Genomic DNA, 25,987 nt, shown 5'->3' on the forward strand with positions numbered 1-25,987 from the left:
ACCTAGTGCCCGACGCCAGAACTGGGGCTGCCCCAACCTCACCGCGGACCTCAGAGCAGCCCGGCTCCCCGGGGACGGGTCTCCCTCCCCTCGGCGCTGTGCCGGGATCTGGGTGACGGCGGGACCCCGACAGGGGCTGCAGGTAGGAGCGGGGCACGAACGTGGGCACTTGGGGGGAAGGGGGAGCGGCCCCGGCCGGGGGCTGCAGGTGAGATCCGGCTGAGCTCTGGGAGCTGCAGGCAGGGAGAGGAGGGCCCGGGGCTCGCCGTGACCCCGCCTTTGCTTTCCAGGCGTTCCGGTGATGTTTTAATGGACTAGAAAAGACTGACCTCTGTCAGAACTGGAATTCTCCTTTTTGGATGGATTTCAGTGCTCTCCAAGGGGAGCAACAGCAAGTTTTGCTTAGGGGAACACGGTAGGCAGAGCCCTTGTCTTTGTATGTCAGCACAGTTTGCTGGGCATAATCTTTTGTGCTACGCTGTTTCTTAGAGAGTTCCTCGCCTGGAGTTGCTTTCCAAGCAGCTCGTAAAGCTGGTGCTCGTTTTGCCAGCTTCGATTCTTAACTCTGACCTCTTGAGCCTTTTCAGAGAAGTGCAGTTGCTCCATACAGACCCAGTTCTCTAAGCTCTCAATGCAATGGGACGAAGCAGGATCTGGCAACACCTTGCTTCCTTCTCACTGTGTTTTTTCCACAAATGTGTGGTGTAGTGGTGGTGAAAGGAGCTGTTAGCTCCCATTGACCAATACACACCTCTCCTTCCACTGCACTGAGTTCCATCTGCTCTTATTCATGCTGTTTCATAACATTTTCAAGTTTTCCACAAGCCTTTCAAAACCCTCCTTGATCTCTTTTGCTATCTCCATGTATTGTATGCAGCTCTTTCCTTACTGGGCAGGGTGCTCTACTCTAAGCTTTGTCCACATGAAAACGTGCTTGCTCATTCTCTTCTCACAACTTTTATTGGCTGAAAGCAATTATCTCATATCACTTTTCAGGACTTCATACTCACAGCTTCGGGGAATCAGTAATCAAACTGTTCAAGGAGCAGCTGGATGTAACTTAGTTCTCTTGCTCACATCCAGGAGGCCATGAGCTTTGCTCCTCTTGGTTTTGAGCCATGTTGCTCCTGAAACTTAGCTTTTCCCACTCTTCTTTTTTTATCTCTATATTTATTTAAGCCTGATTTCTTAGGAAGTCTCAGTATCTTTCACTGGAAAGGCAGATTGGCCCCACAGCCTCTGCTAGGGTAGGGATGGCTCAGTGGTTTTGAGGCTGGAATGCCTGGGGCTCTCCTGGGGCTGCTATTGATTGTGGTGCCTTATTGCTTTTGAAAAGGCTGATCTTTGAAACCAGGACTCCAGGAAGTCATTTAGGGATGTGTTTGCATCCTGCTGAGAGCTGAAACTCTAGAGATTGGAGTGGGAAGGAAACCCATCTTGAAACGGTCAGGGTTTATCTGCTTTCCCCAGCCAGAGCTCCATCTTCCTGGAGGTGGTATTTCCCCCAAAGCATCCCAAGGGCAGCAGCAGGCTGGTGCTCGTCCAGCCCCAACTTGCCTGAAGGCAAATTGGTGCCAGCTGTGCTCTGGCAATTTGTGTGCCTACAGCCACAGCTGTGCTCTGCATGGTGCTTCCACACCTGAAGTTGTTCTCTCCCCAGGCGGAGCAGTGTAAGAATACAGGACAGGCTCCCCAGCAATCTCCTGGCTTCTCACAGGTTTGTAGGCTCCTCTGTTGCTGTCCTTTACTTCTTTGGGTCTTGATGTCCCCTGGGGCTTTGCATCTTCGCCTACACAACTCCCTCCCCAGCCTGAAGGTGTGCTACAGCCTGTAGCAGCTTAAAGGGTGTGTTTGTGTGGACTGGGGATAACAAGAGTACTTCTCTTTGTCCTAAGAGCCCATTAATGAACAGGGTAGCACAAACCATCTGCTCTACATGCAAGGAAACAGAATTCAACGTGCTTTATTGCCAACCCAGAGGCAACAGGAATCAGCCCCTTTCTCTCCCCAGTTCTAGCACTGCCTCCCCGAGGCTCAGTCTGTCCCTATCCTGCAGAGGGTCAATGCTGCTGTAACCTGAGGATGTTCAGTGCTGAGGAGGTGCTGACCTTATGGCTGTGGCTGGCCTATCTGGTCAGAGCAGTGTGGGTAAGGGGATGGCCACGCTTCCAGCTCCCTTGACGTGTGACCCAGCTTTAATTACAGTGACACTGCTGTTAATTAGCAGCTCAGAAACTCTGAGTGTGATTTTCATAAGCTGAGAGTTATGCAGTTTGTCCTTTCTGGGAGAAAGGTGCGCTGCAAAGAGAACTGTAATTCAGAAGCACACGCACAGGGCCAGTGCTGACTGGTGTGTGAAGTGCATCTGTGAGCCCAACCTGGCATATGGGCCCTCCTCTGGGACACTGCTGGTGATGGAGTTCCCAGAGGACCACTATGTGAATCAGGCAGGATTTGGCTCAGTTGTGGGTTTTACAAAAGGCCCTGCAGCCTCTCTTTGATATCGATTTGTTTCCTTGATAAGGATGGGTCTCCTGAGCGTCATCTCCCTGTTGCATTTCATTTCTGCCGCCGTTGCGTTTCCGTGCCCTTCTCAGCGATCCCAAATCAAAGGGATCTGTGTGCTGTGGGGAGGCAGGAAGCCCTTTCAAGAGTAGCCAGCACTTCTGAGAGCTGCAGATCTGAGCAGCCAGACCGAGTCCTGGGCCCCTGCACTCTGCCTCTCTTCCCTTCTCCTTCCTGCTCTTTTTTCATTCAACGCGCTGTGCCCAGCCTGTCCTGCTGTGCCTGGAGGTTGAAGTTTACTTCTCTCTGTAGGAGCTCTCCCAGGGGACTGGACTTTTCCCTTCTCTCCCCATTACACGCATGGCTGATCTCACCCACAGATCATCCCTCTGCAGATCGTCTGACCACCCATGCGAGGAGGGGGTGGAGGGAGGCATGGCAGCAATCAGTAAACACGTGGTTTCCCGTATGTCAGAGAGCTGCAGGGTGTTCTCAACAAATGAGGTAAAGCAACAATGAGGGACTGGGGAGGGTCTTGGTCCCCTCCATTTGAGCCCAAAGGGACTGGCTGCTGCAGCTCTTGTGATCTAATGTCTGTGTTTGCAGTAACCTTCATCTTGACTTGTATCTTTGGGAGCCAGGTGGTGGTTTCCCATCTGTTGCCATTTGTCCCTGCATGGAAGCGGCTTGTTCCCTTGTGTACCCTTGTGCTGTGTTGTGCAGGTGTTGCTGGCCTGCTGCCTGCAATGCTGGCAAAGCACAGCCTTGCCATGGTGTGCAAACAAGCAGAGCCTTCCCCAGAGATCCATTTGTGATATGGCAAAGGGATCCCAAAACAGTCCACCTGCAGGCCTGTTATGCTTTGCCTGGAGGAGGAGATGCTGTGAGCACCGAACCCCCCTGATGCAGAAGTCCTTTGGACAGGCTCCCATCTCTCTGGCTTCCTGCTGTGATTGTAGGTCCCTACTGTTCTCTTTTAAAAAGAGATTCTTTGCCTTATAGGAAAACAATGGGAAAAATTCCTTCTCATATGTTCCCCCTCCACATGGCTGAGTCAGGTCAGAGTTTGGTGTGTATCCAGGAGTGTATCTGAGCCTCACAGCCCTGAGCTCTGCTGGTCCTCAGGCAGAACGGAAAGCAGATTTATGGAGATCTGTGTGGCAGACCTTGGCTTTTCCTGAGAAAAAGGTCCTGGTTTCTCTGGTTTTAGGGTCCTCTTGCTTTGGTTAGACTTTAGCAGCAATTGGTCACCCAACAACTTTCTATAATGAGCTGCAAGTTTGCCATTAAGTAGTTCAAACACTTTGAACTTCTTTTCAGTTCCTCCGCTGCAATGTGATCTGCTGTCATTTTTCAGGAGGTACCTGAAAATGTTTTATTCATTTCCTGTTTACAGCGGGGGAGAAACCAAAGCTATGAGAAAGAGAGCAAACAACAGCCCACGTAGCTGCAGGCACTGTGCAGTCAGATTGCTGTCAGCCCCAGCACTTGTCACTTCCAGCTGCATCTGAGTTTAGAGTATATATTGGAAATGTGACAGAGAAAAGCAGTGATGCTTAAGGGGATTAGGAGAAGATTCCTAGCTTCAGCCCTGGGCAGGATTGTCTCTGTTCCTATCCCTAAAGTGGGGATATGAAAGCTTTTTTCATCTGAGCCCATAAGGCTTCCTGGTAGGAATTTAAAAATGCTGTTGAGTAGAACATATTTTTGTAATGATGAGAATTTGGTGGTCTGGACAGGCTGTGGTGTTTGGGAGCACTGTGCTTTAACCCCAGCAGGCAGATTTGCTCCAGCCAGACCCTTGTTGGCTCTGAACAGGTGAGACTGGGGAGAGAATCAGAAAGGTAGGAGTGCAAGAATAAAGCCAAGGAAACCCCAAAGTGACAGAACAAGATCATGTTTCCGTAAATTACAGTCTTACATACATCAGAAAACATCCATCCTAGATGTGAATATATACATAATATATATATATATATATTATGCAGCTTTCCCATAAGTTACAAGTGGATCTAGCTCTGGTTTTGTTTGGTTTGCTTTGTTCCTGCTCTTGGTTCCTGTGACACTACAACAAAGCAGCCACAAGTCTTTAAGGTCAGTGAGATTCAGACCATATAGGAACGCTCTTTTTAAGTGTTCTAAATAGTTCTCTTCCTTATGCTGGCACTGTGTTATGGAAATGGGATGGGGGGGATTTCTGACTGAAAACTAACTTAATAGGGAAGGAGAAAAAGGAACTTCGTTCCCTGTCCAATTGCACAAGCAGCTCTGCCTGTGACAGTCATTCGTATGTCTTCCTTCCCCACCCTGACCTACAAACCAGCTGTGGAGGATCCTGTTGGTGTGGGATTTTGATGGAATGAGCTGGGCATTTGTTTGGCTGCTGTTGTATGAAGCTGGTGTCATTGCTGGCAAATGATGGTAATTCGGATTTCCACTCCATGATACTCTGGAGCAGTTCTTGCCTTTTCTGGTTGTCTCAGCTGAGAAGATGCTCGCATGGCTGTTAGACCTGGCATCTCCTGCTATACAGCTGTACCAGAGATGCTTGTACAGCTAATAGTGTATAAGCTGAGTTGGTCAGACTCTGTCCTAATGCATGACATTGCCTCTCACAGTCAAACAAATCCTTCAGCGAAAGATCAAAAAATGATGATGACGGAAGTTGCAAATGATTTTTTTTTTTTTTCCTTTGGAGAGCAATGGTACATCCTTGAGAGATTTCCTCTCCATTCAGAAGCTACAAGACTTCCTCTGATGGAGAAGAGCAGGATGTACCTCTCAAGAGCTTCCCGGGTCAGCAGCCAGGATAATCCCTCTTACGTGATAAACGTTCCTTCACCTCCGCAGGGCTCCCAGCCATCTGGCCCTGGGTTGGGCAGTGCTCCAGCATCAGCTAACGGGGGAGAGTGCAGGAGTGGGTATGATGGTAGTGATGCTGTAATGCAGAGAGCATCTTTGCTACCAGAGCTTGTGCCATAGGCAAAGCCAGTGACTGGCAGGGCATTGTTTGATGCATGAATAAATGACGGCTAGTACAGATTCACTCCTGGGACCCAACATCAAACTACTGTCCTCATTCAAGACTGATCTTTCCTTGCCCTCCACCCTGTATGCTGTTCCGCTTACCATGAGAAATTGCAGCATGGAAAATATCTGATCACTGTTCCAAGCTTGCCCCATGAGCCAGCAGTTCTTCAGGAGGGGGGTCAGGGGCTGTGCCTTCTCTGCCCAAAAATATAACTTCATTACATCACCTCCTTGGCTGACCACTCCCATGCATAAAGTCTTGCTGCCACTCAGCTTTTGAAATCCTTGCTTCGGGGAATCCTTGAGGAATAAGAGGCAAGAGGGCAGGGCAGAAGTGCCTTCTCCTGGTGTTGCCAGCAGAAGGGTGAACTGCACCCAGGGAGAGCTGAGCTTTCAAAGTGGTGAGTAAATAGCATGATTTTATTGTCTTGTCTTCATGTTTTGGTTGGATTGGGGCATGAAATAGAAGAGTTGTTTCTTTCCCTATGTTACATCTTTCCTGCTCTTTAGTTATGCTTTATGGAGGGTGTTTCACACGCCTTCCAGCTCAGGTCAATAGAATGTTTATGTTCTATAGGGACTGCCAGATGTCAGTCTACCTCAATGACTTTGGCTTCTTTCAAATCACCTCCATATTAATGAAGGCTAAATCACAGGTGCCAGAGTCTTGATCTGTTTTGCAAATATAATTTAATGTACAACACTGGGCGAGCTATTTAACCTCTGTGTTGCCCATTCAGTTCTTGAAGATTGTCTCGCTCCAATTTATGGGAGGGAGAGGAGGTTCTTTTATTATGTGTATACCTGGAGTGAGATTATGAGATTATGTGAGATTAAGAAACAACGGTTCAAATGTGGGTCCGACCAGTTTATTATAAATCTTAATTAGGGAAATGGGGAAGGGTAGGACGGACACTATTATGAATTAGGGTACTGGGGAAAGGAAGGAGGGCAATAGAAAAGATAGAAAAGAAGAAGCAAGGAGTCCTTATAGGAAGCAAGAGGGAGATAGTCACCACCATGGATCCAGCGTGGTTCGTAGTTCAGTCTTTGATCTTCAATAGTGGTGGGTCGTCAGGCACTGTTCTGTTGATGATGATCACTAGAACCACAACAAGGACCAGGGTGATGATGGTCCCTTTTCAATGCCTTCAAAGTGGTCGAGTCAGCTCTCTTTTGAGTGACAGCTCAAACCCAAGGTGGTTAAGTCAGCTCTCCTTGGAGTGGCAGCTTCTGGCTCTGGAACCTCAGCAGGAAATTCCTTTGTTCTTATCTTCCTGGCCTTGCCAGCAGATAAGAGGGAGCAGGGAGACACCAACTTGTATCTTGCCTTCACAGGACACAATGGCATCATCCCCCCAGCCTCCCATACCAAGCTGGAGCAGTTTAGCCACAGGCCAGATCTTCTGCCAGTGAACATTCCTGAGCACTCTCTTCTGCTCTTCTACAGAGCAAGCAGCTCTGTAGGAAGGGGCTTTCAAATGTCCCCAAAGCAATATCGATTGTCACACGGTTAGCACCCATCACTTGCCTCCTCAACAAATCATTGAGAGTCTTATCACAAGAGAGACCTCAGGAAGCAAGCTTTGAGCCAAAAAACAAAGAAGGATTCTCACAAAGATGCCCAGTCTACAACCAGTTTGCTTATGCTCTTCATTCCTAATTAAGACAGAAGAATTTCGTGGAAAAGCTGGTATTTAGGGTCAAGAAACAGACACAATTTTCCTATGGTTTTGCCTGTAGTATGAGTGGACATCAAGCAATGACAAGTTTTCTTAACAGGTAGCAAGGCAGGTGCAGAGCCCAAGGGTGCAGGTACTGTGGGACGGTATTGGGAGTTACTTCCAGAAGCAGAATGTGGGAGAGGCTTCCAGCTGAGGAGTCGGAGAGAAAACTGAGCTATTAAGGACAACTGCATTTGTGTGTAAGGGAACAGATTCTGCCCAGGAAAACAAATATTTAGACATCTGAGTGATCAGAACAGTGCCTAGGAGACTGTGTGCTCATTGCCAGAACAAACGGCCCTCCCAGACATATGGACATCAAAGACCTGGTCTTTGTTATTCAAAGCTGCTGCACTGCAATCTATCTCATTTATTTGTAAAGCCTTTATTTAGCAAAAGCAAGTGAATCTAAGCAGGTGGTATGATTTTAATTTTTTCTACTGGAAAATGGATATCTTCTCCAAGTTCCACTGAAGTCTGTGGAAATCTCTTCAGCGAATGCAGCCCGAAGGCCTTTTTTTTTTAGTTTGAAACCTGTATTATTTCCTGCTCAGATGTTCTACAATCAATAGTTACTTAATGTGTCGATAATGTTAAACAAACCCTCTGCAAAGGACTAAGAAAGTCCAAACTTCAGCTGTGATCTGAGCACCTCCAAGTGCATGCAGAGGGCAGGCTATAGGGAAGAAACCTCTGCCCTTGAGAGCGGGCGTTGTATTTTTGCCCTTTCATTTTCCCCTTTCCCACACTTCAGTATTTTTCTGTTGTCCTATCTGCTTCTTTCTCTCCCTCTTCTTCCATTTTTCCCGTCCAGCACTTTAAAGATTATTCTTTCTCCTGTTATTCCACCTTCTTTCTTCCTCTCTTCCTTCATTAGCCCTCTCCCCTCTTTTATTCCAGCATGGTGAGGTTGAGTGAAGCTATGTCAGGCTGCTGAGCTGATTGCTGGCTGCTGCAGGAAAGGTAGGTCTGGCAGCAAGAACACTTGCCTTTGGTAACCCAGCAGAAAGGCTTTGCAAAGATGAAAGGGCTTCATAAAGCTGATAAATAAGTGGTACATATTAATCTTGGAAAATTGAGATTGACGTAAAATTTGGGAGTACTGCTCGAGCCCAGGTGGCGATCAATGAATTTATCAGTGGGGAAAGGTAATAAAAGAAGAGCCTTGAACAGTAACAATTTCCAGTAGGGAGGAACTGGAATGTTCGCGTTGATTATCAGATAGGACTTAAGTTTTAATGACCCGGTCCTTGTTCCTGTCATTGTGTACAGCTTTGATATATGGAGTTATTGTAGAAAGTCACGAACCAACTTGAACAGAAAATAGGAAATAACATCCTTTATTATCCAAATCAAGAATGCTCTCTTGAAAAAATGAAATAGCAGAGTAGTAAACTGCTATCTCTTCCATGCTTCCATCCTCTTCATTTGGCTAGAGGATGACACGAGACATAAAGAAATCTCAGGAAATATCTCTTTGCACTGACCCTTCTTATAACCTAAGCCATATGATCTACACATCATTACGCCTGCCATAATCCATCTGGGTACCTCATACCGTTGTCTAATTATAAGTCCATTTAGATTTATCTCCCTTCTGCATCTCAAGTATTGTAAGGATCATAATGACCTCATGAAAATCAGAATCCATTGGGATCATAACTTTGTTAGTGTTGCTGGTGGCATGAATCCGTGATGTCAGAAAAGTACAGCTTCAAAAGGCTTTATCAGAATTTTCACTCTTTAGACATATCTCAGTGATCTTAGCAGGAAGGAGCCTTACACACAACTAACATGTGTTACTGGGTACTCCGAACCTCTCTGATGCTTGCATTGGGATAGCACTGGATTGCAACGTTGTTCTGTTGGAGGAGAAATGTCCTCGTGAAAAAGTAGGTAAGCTGCAAAATGAGGATATCTCCTCCATTCTGATGATGTATTTATTGAAATATCAGGAAATGGAGAGCTTGGGTTGTGTGATCTGCAATAAAAAGGATTCTGTGAAAAGGAGACTCAATTACATGATTTATGTAGTCAGCTATTGCTGATGTCATTTCCTGAAATTCTTACAGCAAAATCAGTACATGATGAGAGATGAAGCAAAAAGAGAAAGTACCCAGAAGTGCCTTCATGCTTCCTGATGCTTTTCAGTACCCACAAGTTCCACAAGGGCTCTGAAGATATTGCTTCATATGCTGCCAGGTGTGTTCCTTTAGGGGAAGAGGCAGAGATTTCACTCTGCTTCTCATGTTTCAGTAGTACCCACTAATTGTTAGAGAATGTCAGAGATGGTCACATCATGAGCACCACAATCAGCCATGCAGAAAGTACTTTTTTCTTTTTTTAACATTTTTTTATTGTAATGCACTTCCATGGACCATGCTGTTTCTGTTTGAGGTGCGGCTCTGCTGCTTAGTCATAACAGGACAATGCAGTGGATTAATGACTACACAGAGATAAGTGACTTTTCCAAAACCACGTACAATTGAAATGCTGTAGTTGTTCATGTGCATAGCAAACTATTTACTATTTACCTACCAGAACCAGAAGTACTACCTTCAGATTTCTTAACATCCTCTGACCCCATCTTCAACTCTTCTACTTGTACGTAAGTGAAAGAGTAACTTGCTGGGGAATGTCCAGCTTGTTCCAACTCTGTACTGGTGAGGCTGTACTACAGATGAGACTGCACTGCCCTTGAAGAAAAGCCATAGGATTTGACTTTCAGTAATGGGGCAAAGAGTAAAAGTTCTTTTCCCTGTCTCCTCACTTAGGTGTGAAAGACTAAAAGTACATTTTAGTTTGTTTGGGGCAAAGAGCAAATATCTTTCCACAATTCATTTAGAGGGGTACTAGGAAGTCCCTTTTGAAGATGGGCCCACGCTAACTCTCTTCCAAATATCTCAAGGCTGGAATGCTTGTGTAATTTTAAGTAGAGGAGGTATGGCTTGTGTTCCCAAAGCTTTTACCCTTGGTGCTAAGACAGATTTTGTTCATGATTCATTGCAGTACGTGCCCTGTCCCTCTAACATAAGTAAGGATCCAGTTTGTCAAAGGTTGGACTGGGATGGAGAAACTGGACAGGTTTGGAATTGAGGCATTAAACTACTGATCCTGCTATGTTAAAAGATAGCATCTAGCAGAGCTGACTGGTATCCAAACAGATTTTGCTTCATCCAGTGCATGCAGGACACCCTGCTGACTGAAGAACCAGCTTAGGATGCATAGGCTTGGAGCCTTGCTGTGACCAAATTTTAGGCAGGCTATGATTTGTCTGTGCTGTGTTCTGGATGGGCACTGAACTCTCATGTTCAAGCTGGCTCTGAGCTGCGTATCAAGATCTGTACAGCAGCAGAGAGATGAGCTTTCATTGCTGAGTAATTGGAGTTCAAGGGCAGATATTGCACCTTGAATTTGGGTTACTGCTGGGGTTTATACTATGCTCAATAGCAAGTGAGCTGCAATCTTTGATCTGCAACTGGAAGCTGTGCAAACAGACACAGGATTATTGCTCAAAAGCTTCAGTGAGATTTAGTGGTGGAGGACAGGTTTCTCCATCTCTAGATGTCTCCTCTGTTATCCTCCCTGCGATGGGAATGGTGGTAGAACAGGCAGTGTGTCATCTTATTGCAGCTGGAGCATTAAGCTGAACTCAAAGTGATGATGGTTTAAGTTAGTGTGTAGCTGAGATTGCTGAAGAACTGATCAGTGTCCTCAGCAGGTGGTTGCTCCCACTTGGCAGAGGATACTCCAATCAAACATTGTCACAGCTAAATCTGTCAGTGTGTCTGGGTTTAAGCTGCAAGGCACACTTAAAAAACCAAATGCAAACTACAAGAGCACCATTTGGTTGGGCAAGAGGAGTATGGACCATACTGGATGCTACGGAGATGGGCACTTGGTGTGACCATATATTTGTTCAGTTGCTTAGCCAGTATGTAGCGAAAGAATCAAAAAATGAATGATTATTCTGCTGGTGATAGACAACATTTATGAGTGCTAAGCTATGCATATTAAAGGGTGTTGGCTCTTGACTCTTCACCTAGTCAATGATTACTTAAGCATTCCTCCAGTACTGTGAATTCAAAAGTAATGAGTTTCAATGGGTTAATCTCTGTAAGTAGAGCTGTACAAATATCAAATAGTACAGCAAGCTTTGGAGAGCTTTTCAGGAAAGACAAGTGCTTACTGCTAGTGCTACAGGAACATACTGGCTCAAGAACGGGATTCACTGCTTCAGAAAGGATATTCAAAGGATATCAGTAAATAAGGATCTATGCGAAAGGACAGAACAGATCAGTGGAAGTACTCTTGAGAGGTAAGGGGAAGTTAGAAATGACATCAATTGAGCCATTGCCCTCACCCTTGCCATGCTGTTTGGGTTTTCTTCAGCAGCAGAACATGGAACAGTATGTTTTTTTGGTGCATCAGATGAAAGTTTACATAAAGAGAATGATAGGACCTGATTATTCTGCCTGAATAAGCCCAGTTCTAATGAACAGCTCCCAGTTTATTGGAAGAAGATATTCTGAAAGCATATTTTGCAAGTGGTGGGAGAATAAAACTATTTTAATTAAACATTTGGATTTTAAATTGGAGGTGAGTGGAACAGCAATGTTCTGAATGACTTTGTAAAACTTTAATAGCATGTATTTTTTGTGATGCTGGATTACCTCTGGCTTTGACATCATGGCCTCACAGAGTTCATCTGAAGCCTTTCTGCCTATAAAGTACCTGCGTGTATCTGTAAGCTCTCAATGCCATGTTTGAAGCTGAGAATGCTAAAAACTTTTAAGCTGTGCCTGAGGAGAGGGAGGCAGCAAGATATATAGGGTGCAGGCAGTGGGACAGGGGCTGACATGGAGGTGTTGGCTGTGCAGAATGGTTGAATGGGGCTGTTGTATTTCTGTGGTGAAGCAGCAGCATAGGGTTAGTACTTGGGGACTGCTCTGTGCCCACCAGTGCCCAGTCCTGAATTTGGAAGCCTCTTTGAGCTTCTTCATGGCTTGACTGAATTTTGCTTCAGTTTCTTTATTGCTGATGGAGATGAAGACTGCACAAGACTTCAACTTGAATATCTCTCCTGGTGGGGGAGTACAAAAATGTATTAGTTCTAAATTGTAGCCTAACACCAGAGCATAACACCTGCCTCATTCTGTGAGACCCCAAAAAAGGGCTTAGATTTAGAATGTTTGTTTGTTTTGATTCCCAACTACTTCAGTATTTACATCACAGTTCTCCACAGCAGTCTGTGTAAAACTTGAATCAGGCAGGATTTCCTCTATAAGGGGAGGCAGTTGTTGATCACTCATTTGAAGTCTCTCAAGGGCATCGTGTGGACAAAATGGGAATAGTTAAGGAAAAATGCCTGCTGCTCCATTGAGATCAGTAGCTGGCAGGAGACTCTGCTTGTCTGTTGGCATGGGTGAGTGTAGGAGAACCAGAATCCTGATCAGAGGCATCCCAGTGGCTGCTGCTGAGTAAAAGGCCTAAGGGCAAAAAGTATTTAGCACATGAACTTGTAGATTGGAATCTCAAGTGCCTTAAGTACATGTCTTATTGCAGTAACTGCAGGGCAAGGCTGCAATAGGGAGGCTGATGTGAGAAAGTCAGACCTTTGTGTCTGAATACAGGATGGAAGGCACAGGGGAACAAGCCCTTCTACCTTTGTTCTCAGAAGGATAGTGCTTAGAAGCAGATGTCTATTCCAACAGAGCCCTGGAAAAGCAGGGTTATATGTGATGGCTAACAAAGTCACAAAGCTCTCTGCCTTTTGGGTTAACCCAAACCTGTTGGTAGAAATGCTGCATCTGAGCCATTCCAGTTCAGCCTAGGAATAAGTAATCTGCAGCAGCTCACTGCTGCTTTGGGACTACTTGGGGAAAGGTGTGAAGATTCCATTGCAGGGAGCTCTAACATGGAAGGCAGGAGGCAAATTTGATGTAAAAGGTACATTTATGATCTTAGTTCTGTCCTTGTTGTGTAAGGTGATTATCCTCTTGTCTTTGCGTGATTATGCCATATATTAGCCTTCCACAACCTAAGACCTGTGAATTATGTAATGAAGGAGTGCTTGGTTGGGAATGGGCAACGTAAGCTTCAGATCTGGTATATAAGGACAAGGCAGAACATGCCCTGGAAGACAGAAAGAACAGTTTTAGTAGGAAGAGGGCAAAAGACCCTGAAGAATTAGCCAGCATCAATGCTAAATCATATGGAACTGCTATAAAACAGAAATTTATGAAGGATAGCCCACAGTAACAAATAGATCTCACTACCTTTTTTCCTTTTGCAAGAGGAAGGAATGGATAAACTCACAGAATTAGTTCTGGACAGCAGCAGTATACTTTTTGTGTTGCTTTTGTCCTAGTTTTCTTCAATGCAAGCTCTCTTGGAGTAAATAACCCCAGCTAATTAGCTGCTCAGAGGATGATGAGTCTGGATATTCCTGCAGATGAAAGCTGAAGTTGCTGCCTGCTGTTCTTAGTGACAGCTGGGGGAAGTTAGCACAGTTATACCCAAGGATTTAAACAGTCATCTGGCTAATTAGGTATGAGCACAGACCCCAAGTGCTAAGGCTTCCCACAGGTGAACCATTTGCTGTTTGTTACACCACCTTTCTGTGAGCTCCCAGGGAGAAGGAAAAGCTACGTGATGCATTGGGGACCCAGCAACAGCTGGATGGGAGCACATCACTTGCTGATGTCTAAATGTGGCCTGGCCCCATGGTAGGCTGCTGGGAACAGCTCTGGGAAGCAACTGCAAAAACAGATCTTGTGCAAGAAGGCAGGGTACCTGATCCTGAAGTGTCAGCCCAAGTAGCTGTCTTAGGGTCTTCTGTATGCTTCAGGTGCTTCCACCTATGTGATCAGTTGTTGGCACCTTCGTTAGGTTGTCATATAATGGTGGATTAATAATGGGACCTCCGCTGTCAGCCAAAAAAGAAAAAGCCACTGATGGTTCACTCTATGCAGCAATAGGGTATGATAACAGTATTTCAATTCTTGGTTACTAATACCTGTTTAAATACGGTAATGTTATTGCTATGCATTTGACTTTGGGTTTACTCCCTCTCCTTTAGTTTTCCTGGGTTTTCCCTGACCCTGGCAAGTTCCCTATCTCTGCAGCACACCCACACACCACTGACAGAGCAGTTCAGATGCTCTGACCTCAGCCCAACACTGCCTATCCGATTGCAGCAGGACTCCTTCAGCTCAAAACCTGCAGTTGTGTTTAAACAAAGTTGTGAAAATTGTGACGTGTCTGACTGTGCCACAGTGGGGTGGCTCATACAGGTGTAACTACTTCTTGCTGGTTCTGAGTGAATCTCAGCATTCACGTAACGTTTCATAGCTAGGACTGGCTAGTGGACCTTTATGACACTGGGAAATGAGCATGATGCTTTTAATGGCCTTATAGCCCCTCTCTCCAGAAGTGCTGCTGCTGGGACTGCAATGCTACCCAAGCTCCTAAACAGCTGCATTTGGCAGAGGTCTGGAGGTTAAAAGCAGCCTCAGCAAACACCATCGTCAGCTCAGGTGATGGCTGAACTTCAGAGCTGGGGCTCAGAAGGAGCACCGGTGCAAAAACTCCACTGTTTGAGTAATGAGATGGGACAGGTGTGGAGGGAGAGTGGGTATCTGCAGGCTTCTGTTCTGTCTCTCAGCTGCTGCACGGGAAACAAGAGCTGTTGGGTTCTGCTGTGCCACAGCCAGAAAGGCAGTTTGGACTGCACACAGAATGCAGGATAGACTGTGCGCCCACAAAAGAGGTCATGAAGCTTGTGGGAGTCGAGCAGAAGGTTGAGGGGATTATTCTCACCTGAGATTGCTCTCTCTGCTGCAGCAGAACAGAATGCCTGGGGCTGGCAGGCAGCTGGGAGCTGTGCCTGGGGCGTGCAGTGAGCTGGAGGGCTCTTCTTAAGGTTAGTGCACTCACCCAACAGCTGAGCACGCAGCACTGAGCTCTTCAAAGGCTCTTCAGAGGTGAAAGAGAGAGCAGAGTCCTGAGGTCAACCCTTCTCTGGTGCTCTTGCATGATGAGGCAGCAAATCTTCACAGGTGCACAGCAACAAGGCAGGCAGCCGTGGAGAACCGTGCAGTCCAAGGCAGGAGCTGATGGGTTAACATGTCAGCACTGGGCTGGGGTCACCAAGGGGCTGGAGGGACAGCCCAGATGAAACAAAGTACCTTCTGCCTAGCTGGAGTGCAGATAAAAGATCCTATGGCATTTCTTGTGAAGCCTGGAGGAGACTGCCAGTGCTGAAGCCAACAAACAAAACTGTCTTTAAAGTCTGAGGCTGTGTGTGAGCTATTGTTGGGGACATAATAGCTTCTCTGTTTCCCTGCACAGCAACTGCTCTGCAAACACACCAGCAGTCTCTTTTAAAAGTAGTTGAGTGTAAATCAAGTTCTGAACCTGGAAAGAGGTCTCATCCATTTACCTTTCACTGACCTTGGTTGACATTTGTTTACAGAACGGCACATACAGCACAGTGACACCCTGATTTGAGTTGCCTTACTTGGAAGCAGACACCTTTTGTGCTCTGAGACTCGCAGATAAAAGGCTTGGATAGAAAATGGATATTCCCTTATTTGAAATAAGCAGAATGGGAGTGAAGCCGAGGGGCAGCGCTTGCCAATCTCCTCCCTTTGAGGAGTGCTTCATTTTTGGCTGGCCTGGCCTGTTTCCTCCTGTTAGGTCAGCATTGGCACACTCATTGCCTCCTTGCTCTGCAAGGCACCAAGTGCTGCTCTGACTGCTGGAGGTTCCTCTGCTTTGGGCAGCTGCATAGCCACAGAGGCTGGGGTTGGTGGATCTGCTCTTCGCTCCCAATGCCATGGATTGGTTTGCCTATGAGGACAGCAGGTGCTTTGGTAAGGTAAAAGGTATCTTGGCTATTGCACAAATATAGTAGTCATGGTTATAACTGCACTGAGGGGGTTGGTCCCTGAAAAAGCTATGTTGAATTTAGGTCTTTTGTGCTTGAATAGTCCTGTAAGGGGAAAGGAAATGGGTCAAAGAGTAGATATTATTCATGAAGTGTCAGTCCTAGCAAGATGTCATGACTCTCCATCCCCTCGATAGCTCTCAACTTATTCTGATGTGTGTCTGGAACACCCTTGCTGCAGGTCTGCTCAGTGTCCTATGCTCACCCATTGATGAACAGTAAACCTGTGCACCCCAAGAGCATCTTTGTGCAGGATGGAAAAATATGGAGATGTGAGCACTGGCAATTGCCTTCTAGAAGTGGCAGCCTTAAGGGAAAGCTGCTCTAGCCAAGAATCCTGATCAGGAGGGTGTTGTGCTTGTGGCCAAATAGCTTTGGCCAAGGTGACGTGTTAGTGACTAGGATGTGTGTTGTAGTGGTCAGTGAGGTTAAAGCTCTCTGTTTTTTCATTGGAGATGATGCGACTCAAAAACTAACACAGACAGTTTGTTACCTAAGTCATGGCTGCTGGCTTTTTCATTTCAGGGACTTTAATACTTTCGAGCTGTTACCCAGGGGCTTCCAGGAGTCTCTGGAGTGCTCAGTGAAATAGACCACTCTGCAAATGGTGTGGCAGTAAGGGGTAAAGGGGAAGCTGGTCAAAACTTTGGAGTTGTTACAACAGTTGTCCTGCACAGAGAAACCATAACAGCAGTGCTCAGAGGAAAGGTCTTGATATGAATCTGAGCATGGACATCTATGAGAGGTCCAGGGAAGGAGGTAGCTGCTCACTGCCTGCAGCTCAGCAGTCCATAGAAACTCACTGACAAGCAAGGGCTGGAAAAACAGGAAGAACATCACTGTGATGTACCTTTCAAGGCCAGAATTGGGCTCTCACTACCTCTGGTCACTCCTTCCAAAATCACCATCCATCAGCAGAGCTGCCAGCTGCTGGGGAAAGAGGAGATGGAAACAGTGGATATGGAAGAAGACAGACGACAAGCCTCCTCTTGTTCCTGATCACCTTCTCCCTAGCAGGCCAAGAAACAGCAAGGTTGATGATCATGTCTCTTCCCACAGAAAGATGAGGAAGCGCTTTGTGGTGACTGGGGTCCTGACTGCAGTCCTGCTGGGGCTCATCTTGTTCCTGGCACTCTTCTTTGGGCTGCGCTCGGACTCAGAGGATGCACACATCTATAAAAGGGCAGCTGTGGCTACAGACGCAGGACCATGCTCAGTAATTGGAAGGTAATCACTAATTCTGCCACTGTTCTTCTTAGCTGTGAAGCTCTTACTTGAGATGAGACAAAACTGCTGTGTTTCACTGATGCACAGATGCAACCTTGGCAGCTGCACTCAGCTCCCTGTAGAATGAGGAGGCTGTGAGTAAACCTGGGCCCTTACCATCCCCATCTAATGTTAATGCAGTCACTCAAAGGCAGAATAGTAGACAAAGATTCCCTAGGCACAGAAACAATAGGGATGGGAGATGCTTTTCAAACTCTTTTAAAATACTTTTGTTAAGCCATCCTCCAGTTCTAGATGTACATGCTGCAGATCTCAGGGCTCCTTCTTCTCATGTATGATGGATGTGGCTGGAATGCCAGCCTCCTCCAGGTGCTATGACACATCTTGCTGCTTTCAGGCTAGTTTGAATGTCTTTAATGAAGGTCAGTCTGGTCTGTACCCAGATCATTAGATTCTCTTATTTATGGTGATAGAAACCCAAAACTGTTTGTGGGGAACCCATAGATCAGGTCGGATAAATGGGCATTAAAGAAGATTTGCTGTACATCTGCTCTGATGAGGTGACTCCAGAGCTCACAAATAGCTGAGACACTGTGAGACACTGTGTTGCCATAAGATGCTTCTCTTCTGCTGCACAGGGACATCCTTCAGCAAGGTGGATCTGCTGTGGATAGTGCGATTGCAGCACTGCTCTGTGTAGGACTCATGAACGCTCACAGCATGGGCATTGGAGGAGGGCTCTTCTTTACCATCTATAACAGTGCAGGTAAGCGACAGGCCTGTACACATCTGGAACAGTTCTGCTCCTCCATTTAAAGCACAAAGGGGTGATTTATGCTACCTGAGTTAAGGTACCGACTCTCCCAGTCTCTGAGGTTGTCCACAGAATAACTGCCAAGAAACTGCTTCCCAGTGATTGGGCTTATTCTGCACAGACTGTGACTGGTGCTGAGTTCTGAGCTAAATGTGATCTTCTTCCTCTGTCTTTAAAGGAAATGTGGAAATCATTAATGCGAGAGAGGTGGCTCCTAAAAGAGCAACAGAAGACATGTTTGGGAACAACACACAGATCTCTCAGAAAGGTAAAGGCAAAGGCTCTTTCCAGTTCCCTTTATGGTGACTTCTGGAACTGAAGAGGAATGGAGCATTGGGGAAGGGCTGATAAGCATGTTGAACTTCTGGGAGATGCTGGTAAAAACAGGATTGAAGCAAACTGCTGTATCATTGTGCAGTGTAGACAGTCTATTGCCAATTGCTGCTGCAGTGTGACAACAGAAATTTTGGTGTGTGCAAGCGTGGACGTTGCCATATACATATAGCTGTGCCCTCTTACTGTAGTGTATTCAACTCTGAAGGACTGGGAACTGCAGGCAGGTATGATACCTTCTGTGTTCTGAGTAGCTTTGCACTGATACAGAAAAGTGAGAATTGCCCAAACACTTGAGTTACCAGCAAGAGGATAGAGGTGTCAATAATCCTGTTAGCATCGCATGCATGGGCTGAACCAGTGATAGTATGCACAATCCCTGCTTAAAACCAAGGCCAACAGATGAGCCCTCCTCTGCACTACTGCTTTTTCTTTTTTGTTTTCTTTTTTTTTTCTTTTTTCCTTGCTACTGAAGACTTACACATTTCTTCTCTGCTCCAGGAGGACTGTCCATTGCTGTTCCAGGAGAAATCCGTGGCTATGAACTGGCACACCAACGTCATGGCAAACTGCCTTGGAGAGACTTATTTCTGCCCAGCGTCAAGTTGGCAAGAGAAGGATTTCCTATTGGGAAAGGCCTTGCATCAGCCATGAAATCTAAACAACAGTCAATTGAAAGCAATCCTTTACTGTGGTAGGTAGAGCAGTTGCGTAGAAAAAGCTGACTGAACAGAGATGGAGCTGAAGTAATTTCTGGGATAAATCTGATGGCAGTGTTTGAATCCCTGGCCTGTCCTCATGCTCTGAGCAGCCTAAGTTAATCCTACCTGTCTTTTGGGCAATTGCAAAGCATGTTCCTCTCCCTGAATATCTCATCTGTTGTCAGAGTGTGAGTTTTTGGATCATCTCTTCCTCTGCAGTCAGCCTTCCCAAAGCAATGCCTCTGATCATCCACTTCTGGCAATGATTATGAGCATGAAGGGTTTTAAATGCACTTCTTGCAGTCTCATGGTGCCTATGTCCAGCTCTAATTGAGATCATGCTTACTCTTTTCCTGCCAGCTGCAGGAACCAATCGGTTTGTAATGTAAATGGGATGCCTGTGCTCCTTTCTTCTGGCAGGCCCACAGCATCAATTGCATCCGTGATCGCTGATGAGGGAACGAGACAGGGATCTGTCTATTTGAAAGTGCTCCATTAGGAATCCAAATGCATTCTCCTGTACTCACTGGAAGCTTTGAGCCTTGTAGCTTCAGAGCCTGTGCTCTGAGCTGAACTGCTTGGCTTCAAGGACAGTGCTTCCTCATCACAGAATTGAATCACAGAACCACTCATGGGTGTCTTGAGGCAGTTGTTAACCCAAGGAACAGGCAGGGAGAGTGGACTGCCTTGACAGACAGTTAGGGAGACCGACACTCCTTCTGCAGGCTTCACTGAGCAAATTATGAGAATTCACTGCTTGCTTTTATGTTCCTATGAAAGATATCAAGACCCGTGGGGCGTAGCTCAGGCAGTTCCTCTTCTCTCCAGGACGACAACATGAAGACAGATTTGACTAAATCTCTGTTGGCTGATACAGGTACACATGGTTTTGAACGTGTCTCTCACATCTGGACTTCTTAATCTCCTTTCTCTGTCAGTGAAATTTTCTGCAAAGATGGGAAAATCCTGCAGGAGGGTGATATTGTCAAGATGCCTAAACTAGCCAACACGTACCAGACTATAGCTGATGAAGGAGCAGATGCCTTTTACACAGGAAGCCTGGCAGATCAGATCATCGCTGACATCCAGAGTGTAGGTGAGAAACAGAACGTCTGTCTAAAATAGCGTGAGTGACCTGAGTGCTGCAGCTTGGTGTGCAGAGAGGAGCTTTGACCTGCAAAAGCCTTGGAAGCAGGTCATGCCTGCTGCCTGATATCCCACCTCTGAGGTCTGTGGCAACAGGAGGCACAAAAGAAGCCATCAGTACTTTAATGGTTGCATTTGAAACTCAGTCAGAAATGGAGAGTATATTCTGTATATTTCTATACCGTAAGTCTAAAAGGCCTATGTGTTCCTGGACATAGTAGAGTAGACACATGGAGCCTGACTCCATCGAGCTTCTACCTCAAACATGGTCCCGTATACTCTCAACGTGTTTAATCTCAGTACCACTAGATGGTGGTAGTATCCTATTTTACTAGCTAGCATTCCTTAGCCTCAGTGAATTTCACGTGTACAGGTCATTTCCTGGCTTTATTTGTGGTGGCTAATTACTGTCTTCCCCTTTCTGATAAGAAAAGCATTGGAGCATACATGTTATTCTGCTTGTGGAGTAGCACAAGGCATCTGCACTCAAAAGCTGCATCCTTCTCCTTTAAGCAGGGTTCTTAAAGGACATCTTGTTCCTTGACATTGCTGGTGTCCTTTATAGAAATAGATGGATCACCAGCCTTTTGGCTGCTGTAAATTAGTCCAGCTTCGATACTAGGCTGTCTGAGCCTCAGATGGATCTATCAAGGAATAAATTCACCACCTGTGCAACTTTCTGGATTTATCTGTGACCCCTTCTGTTCTTCTTGCTGTGATGCATGGCAGTAGAGTATTACCTTCTCTTCCCACCAGGGATCACAAAATCAAATCTATGGTTTCCTTTTCTGTTGTAGGGGGCATTATCACAATGGAAGACATGCGGGACTATAAAGCAACAGTAGAAGACCCTATCGAGGTCAGGCTTGGAGACTACACCCTATACACACCTAATGCCCCCCTGAGCGGCCCGGTGTTAGCCCTCATTTTCAACATACTGAAAGGTAAGAGTGCCACTGAGCAGTGCCATACAGGCAGTAGGAGTAGAGACCAAGTTTCAAGATGGCCCCACCTGACAGTTGTATTAGCGCCCCATGGAGTGTGTCTTTTCCTTTGTGTTCACAATGGTTTGTCTTCTGTTGCCAGGATATAATTTCTCTGCTGACAGCATCAAAACTGTGGAGGAGAAAGGTCTGACTTACCACCGCATCGCGGAGGCCTTTCGCTTTGCCTACGCCAAGAGGACTTTGCTGGGAGATCCAAAGTTTGTCAACGTTACAGAGGTACCTGGCAAAAGCCTTTTCTTTCTGCAACACCCAGGCTGACTGGAACATGACACTTTGGTTTTGGGTGACTAAACAGGCACTGAAATATCTCTGAATATCAAGTGGCTAAGCTGTGAGGGATATAAATGGAGGAAACTTTTCTGCTTTTAGGAAACACAAAATCCTCAATTGACCAGGAGCACTTGAGTTTGGTCAGGGCTAACCCTCCCTGTTTTTTTTAGTCTTTGGAGCCTTATTCAGTAGATGATACTCCCAGCACCCCTGTAGCTCTCTAGCCACAGTCCTGCCTATAGTAAGTGGACCTACGGATGGGAGGGGGTGAGGCAGGATCCCTGTTTTTCCCAACTTCATACCTTGTGCTTTTACTTCATGAGTCTCCAAAAGCAGCAGGATCTGAGCACAGCCCAGCCTGATGGACACAATTTGCAGCTTACCACGCAATGACCAGAGCCTTGGTCTAGTCCTCTCAACCTGATCCCTCTTCTCTCATCTCTGAAGCAAGTGTAGCAGTGCTTGCCTACACCTTTACAGCAGTGTTGAGGACAGCTTTCCATAGATCTACAGTAACGGATACTGATTAAATTCCCACACAGAGGGGTGCATTGTGCAGCTTCTTCCGTGACTGCTTAAAATGCTCTTTGGTACAATGTCCATCTTTCAAGAAGAAGGAAAACCCCTGCTGGAAAACTATAGCCTCACTGCTGGGATTTGCCACTCTTCTATGGTCTGAAGTGTTGGATATCAGCCTCGTAACTACATGGCTCTTAATCTGCTGAGTAACTGCATTGGATTTCTCCGACAGGCAATCAGAAACATGACGTCTGAGTTCTTTGCGGATAGTCTCCGAAGGAAAATCACAGACAACACCTCCCATCCAATTGAATACTACGAGCCAGAATATTACACTGCAGATAGTGCCGGCACATCCCACCTCTCCATTGTGGCTGATGATGGCAGTGCTGTGTCCGCCACCAGCACCATCAACCAATAGTATGAGCTCAGATCTTGCTTCTGTGTAGGCCTCTGCCATCTTCCTAGTGGTGGTTCTGTGGTTGGTATGAAACCTCACTGAACTGTCATCTCTGTAGCAGGGCAGTGATGGGTAGCACTGTTAATAGGCACTTGTAGTGCTGAGCGTGTAGGTCAGTTCTTATTGCTGAGACTTGTGTAGTTGGGTCAGAGCACAAGATGTGTGAAGTGGGATTCTGTCCTCTGTTGTGTTGGGTTCACCCACCAAGGAAACATCCACTGCATCTGGGTTTTCCCATAAGCACTGTTATCGCTGCAGGCTCTGATTTCCCAGGCATCTGGAAGGAATTTGAGTTAATGCAGCTGGCCTGAAAGTGCAGTGTTTGGCTTCGGGTGCTGTCAGGAAGAGCTGTGTTCTGTAAATATGGCCTAAAGCTGGGGGGAAAGAGGGGAGGAAAGGGAGGAGGGTTTTTTCCTGTCCTTAGAAAAAGTCTCTTGCTTGACACATCTAAGCAAAATGCCAACCGTTTCCAAATGTGGCTCCCTTTGAGTTATGTTGCCTCTGAAAGGAGTGCAGGACTGCCTGGCTGGGAAGGGAATTAGTTGTATTTCTTTGCTGTAGTGTTTCTGTCTTCAGGTTCCGTGCAGGGGAGCTATGCAGCAGCACTCTGGGTCTGCCTTTCCTCTTTGTGTAGATGTGTGTTCCTGGTATGAACTGCTTCCTTCCCCACAAAGGGTGACGGAATGTCCTTTCCAGCAGAAGGGAGTGGAGATTTACTCCCAGGTTTCACATTGCAGTAATTCACCTGAAGTTCTTCCCGGTTTTGACATGTCTGTGCCAACTTGTTTTGTCTAGCTTTGGCTCTGATGTAGTATCCAGTGTGAATGGAATCATATATAATGATGAGATGGATGACTTCAGCTCACCTCACATTATCAATGGATTTGGGATCCCTCCTTCTCCAGCAAATTTCATAGAACCAGGTAGCTGCAAACTACCTCGCTATCTGATTGTTGAAGCTGTATCTTGCATTAGTATGCACTGTCAGCTGTCTCTCTGTGTTCCACTGGGATCTGGAGGGCAGCTGCAGGTAGATCCATTTCATGCCCCTAACTTAAGCTCCCTCCCTGCTCCATCACTGCTTCCTGCAGAGCCATCTCACTGCAGCTAATGTGGGCTGGGATTCTACCACCTTCCTGTACCTATGCTTTGGAAGAAGACAGGGAAGTGAGAGGACAGAAAGGGAAGTCCTGTGGTGTTGGAGAGGCAGCTGTGTGACAGACAGCCCCAACTGAAACAGCACCATAGATGAAGGAGCCTTCAGCCCCCCTGTGCAGAAGACCAGGGTTAAACTTTGTATTATGGGAGCAAAGAGGAGATGTGTATAGGAGACAGTGGGACACTCAGGGGATGAACAAAACACAAGATGAGTTAGGAAAATGGATATGGAAACTTTGGGTTTAGATGTGCAGCGGGAGCTGGCAGTCTGTAAGTTACAGGCAGAAAACTGAGCCTCTGTTGAATCTGTGTCCCCAACAGGTAAACAGCCATTGTCCTCCATGTGCCCTTCCATTTTGGTGGACAAAACAAAAAAGATCAGGATGGTGGTTGGTGCTTCTGGAGGAGCAAAAATAACCACAGCAACAGCACTGGTATGTGATGATGTGGACAAAGCAAAGTTTGGGGGGAGGCAGTGTTTGGGGTAAAGGATTCAAGTCTCTGCCTGTGATGTGACCGTAGCCATGGCTTCCTGCTGCAAGCCTGGGTGCTGAAAGAGAGGGTCCTGCCTGGCCTTCAGAGGACCAGACCTCCAAACCCAACTCCTGCCAAACGGACAAAGGGCCTCTCACAATTACTTCCTCCTGTGATACTGGGTCTTTTCCTTTGGCAAGTTGTTCTTATCACTTCCAAGAGCCCAGTTACACCCAAAGTAACAATGGGAGAAAGCTGCCTCCTTGTGCAAGTGCGCAGCCATTCACAGCTTCACACTGGGTCCTGCTTTCTAGCTGAGGCAGAGCTGAAGTTTCTGCAAGAAGTGTTGTTACAAGCAGCTTCTGAAGTTCTTGATGCTAAGGCTATTTTCACTTGCCAGCAGCTTCAAGCTGTGATCTTAGCAAGCGGGGATGGGCCAGGTTTAAGAAAACCGGTTGCACAGCAGCGAGAAGCTGTAAGTGTATGTTTACACTGAGGAGACTGCTGTGTGCCAAACGAGCCAGCAGTGCCTTACTCACAGCAGGATAAATCCAGCCACAGTAGCCTGAGGATCTGATCCTTCTCCTGTGTTCATTTTAGCCACTCATGGTCTCTTTATGAGGGAATCATCCTAAGTATATACAGCCTGACTTGCTGCAATGTACCCATGAGAGGGAGCGCTGGAAGAAGAGGGAACTACAATTTAGATCCTCTATGTTCTCTAGTGAACATCCGTCAGAAATCTCTGCCTTTGTTGCTGCAAGGATCAAGTCTCTTTGAAGGCAAGGAGCTAACATTAAGGCTTTTTGCATCTCACAGGCAGTCATCAATTCCATCTGGTTTGGTTATGATGTGAAGAAAGCAGTGGAAGAGCCCAGAATTCACGATCAGCTGTTTCCTGATGTCACAGAGCTTGAGGAGCAAATAGAGGAGGTTTGTCTGATTTGAGGCTGGGGTGCTTGTGAGCTTTTTGTCTGGTGCTGATCCAGAGTGTTGGGAAGACATGCGTGTGGAAAATTATTATGTGTTGCCAAATGTTCTTAGGGGAGCAGCACTAAAGCTGACAGGTCGGTACGGGGCTGTTCGAGTGTACTTTTAGTCTCAGTCCCACAGAAGAGGAACAGCTTATAGTTCTAGGAGACCTACATAATGCAGGCATTGCATGCTGGGGTAGGCGTGGAGGATTCAGGACACAGAATCCAGCCCATGTGCAGTTTCTCTCTCCTGTTGTCCTCATGCACTTCTGCGTTTCAGGGTGTAGAAGAGCAACTACGGATGAGAAAACACAACACCACACGGGGGGGCAGCGGCATCTCGGTTGTGCAAGCCGTTCTCAGAACAGATGATGGATGGGCTGCAGCCTCTGATTCCCGGAAAGGTGGCATCCCTGCAGGCTACTGACCCAGCTCAGCTCTTCTTCATCAGGGCACTAGTGACACTGAGGTGTGTCTGGGAGAAAGATCCTTTAGGTCTGCAATGCAGGGACTTTAACAGGAAAGGGAGCAAATTTGCCTGTGGTTCTATTGACAGAACTGGGACTTTGCTTCTCAACAATCACAACTGAAGTGCCTCGTGCCACAGCAGTGTGCTGAAACAAACCAGGATGCGACCTACTTGGAAAGTCTGTTCTGCCTTGAAGAGTTTGATTCCTGCTTCCTCTCCGTCCCAG

The 25,987-nt window shown here is 46.5% G+C and overlaps 1 protein-coding gene across 6 annotated transcripts; it reads left to right on the plus strand.

Annotated features, from left to right (window-relative positions):
* Positions 1-25,979, plus strand: GGT1 (gamma-glutamyltransferase 1). 6 transcript variants are annotated; one of them, XM_048964000.1, is made up of 14 exons: positions 11,343-11,577; positions 17,269-17,436; positions 18,075-18,202; positions 18,429-18,518; positions 19,085-19,277; positions 20,223-20,380; positions 21,228-21,374; positions 21,517-21,653; positions 22,459-22,646; positions 23,482-23,609; positions 24,166-24,278; positions 25,138-25,251; positions 25,573-25,761; positions 25,849-25,979. In XM_048964000.1, exons 2-13 carry the CDS (start codon positions 17,273-17,275, stop codon positions 25,717-25,719), a joined length of 1,707 nt encoding a protein of 568 aa, XP_048819957.1. In that variant the 5' UTR covers positions 11,343-11,577; positions 17,269-17,272; the 3' UTR covers positions 25,720-25,761; positions 25,849-25,979. The 6 variants fall into 6 exon arrangements, with proteins under 6 accessions (XP_048819951.1, XP_048819956.1, XP_048819953.1 ...); XM_048963994.1 differs by lacking the exon at positions 11,343-11,577 and adding an exon at positions 1-142 and having other exon boundaries at positions 25,573-25,979; XM_048963999.1 differs by lacking the exon at positions 11,343-11,577 and adding an exon at positions 1,698-1,717 and having other exon boundaries at positions 25,573-25,979.
* Positions 25,980-25,987: the final 8 nt, after the last annotated feature.

The sequence above is a fragment of the Lagopus muta genome, chromosome 17, assembly GCF_023343835.1.
Source record: "Lagopus muta isolate bLagMut1 chromosome 17, bLagMut1 primary, whole genome shotgun sequence".
In the NCBI taxonomy this organism is placed as follows: Eukaryota; Metazoa; Chordata; class Aves; order Galliformes; family Phasianidae; genus Lagopus; species Lagopus muta.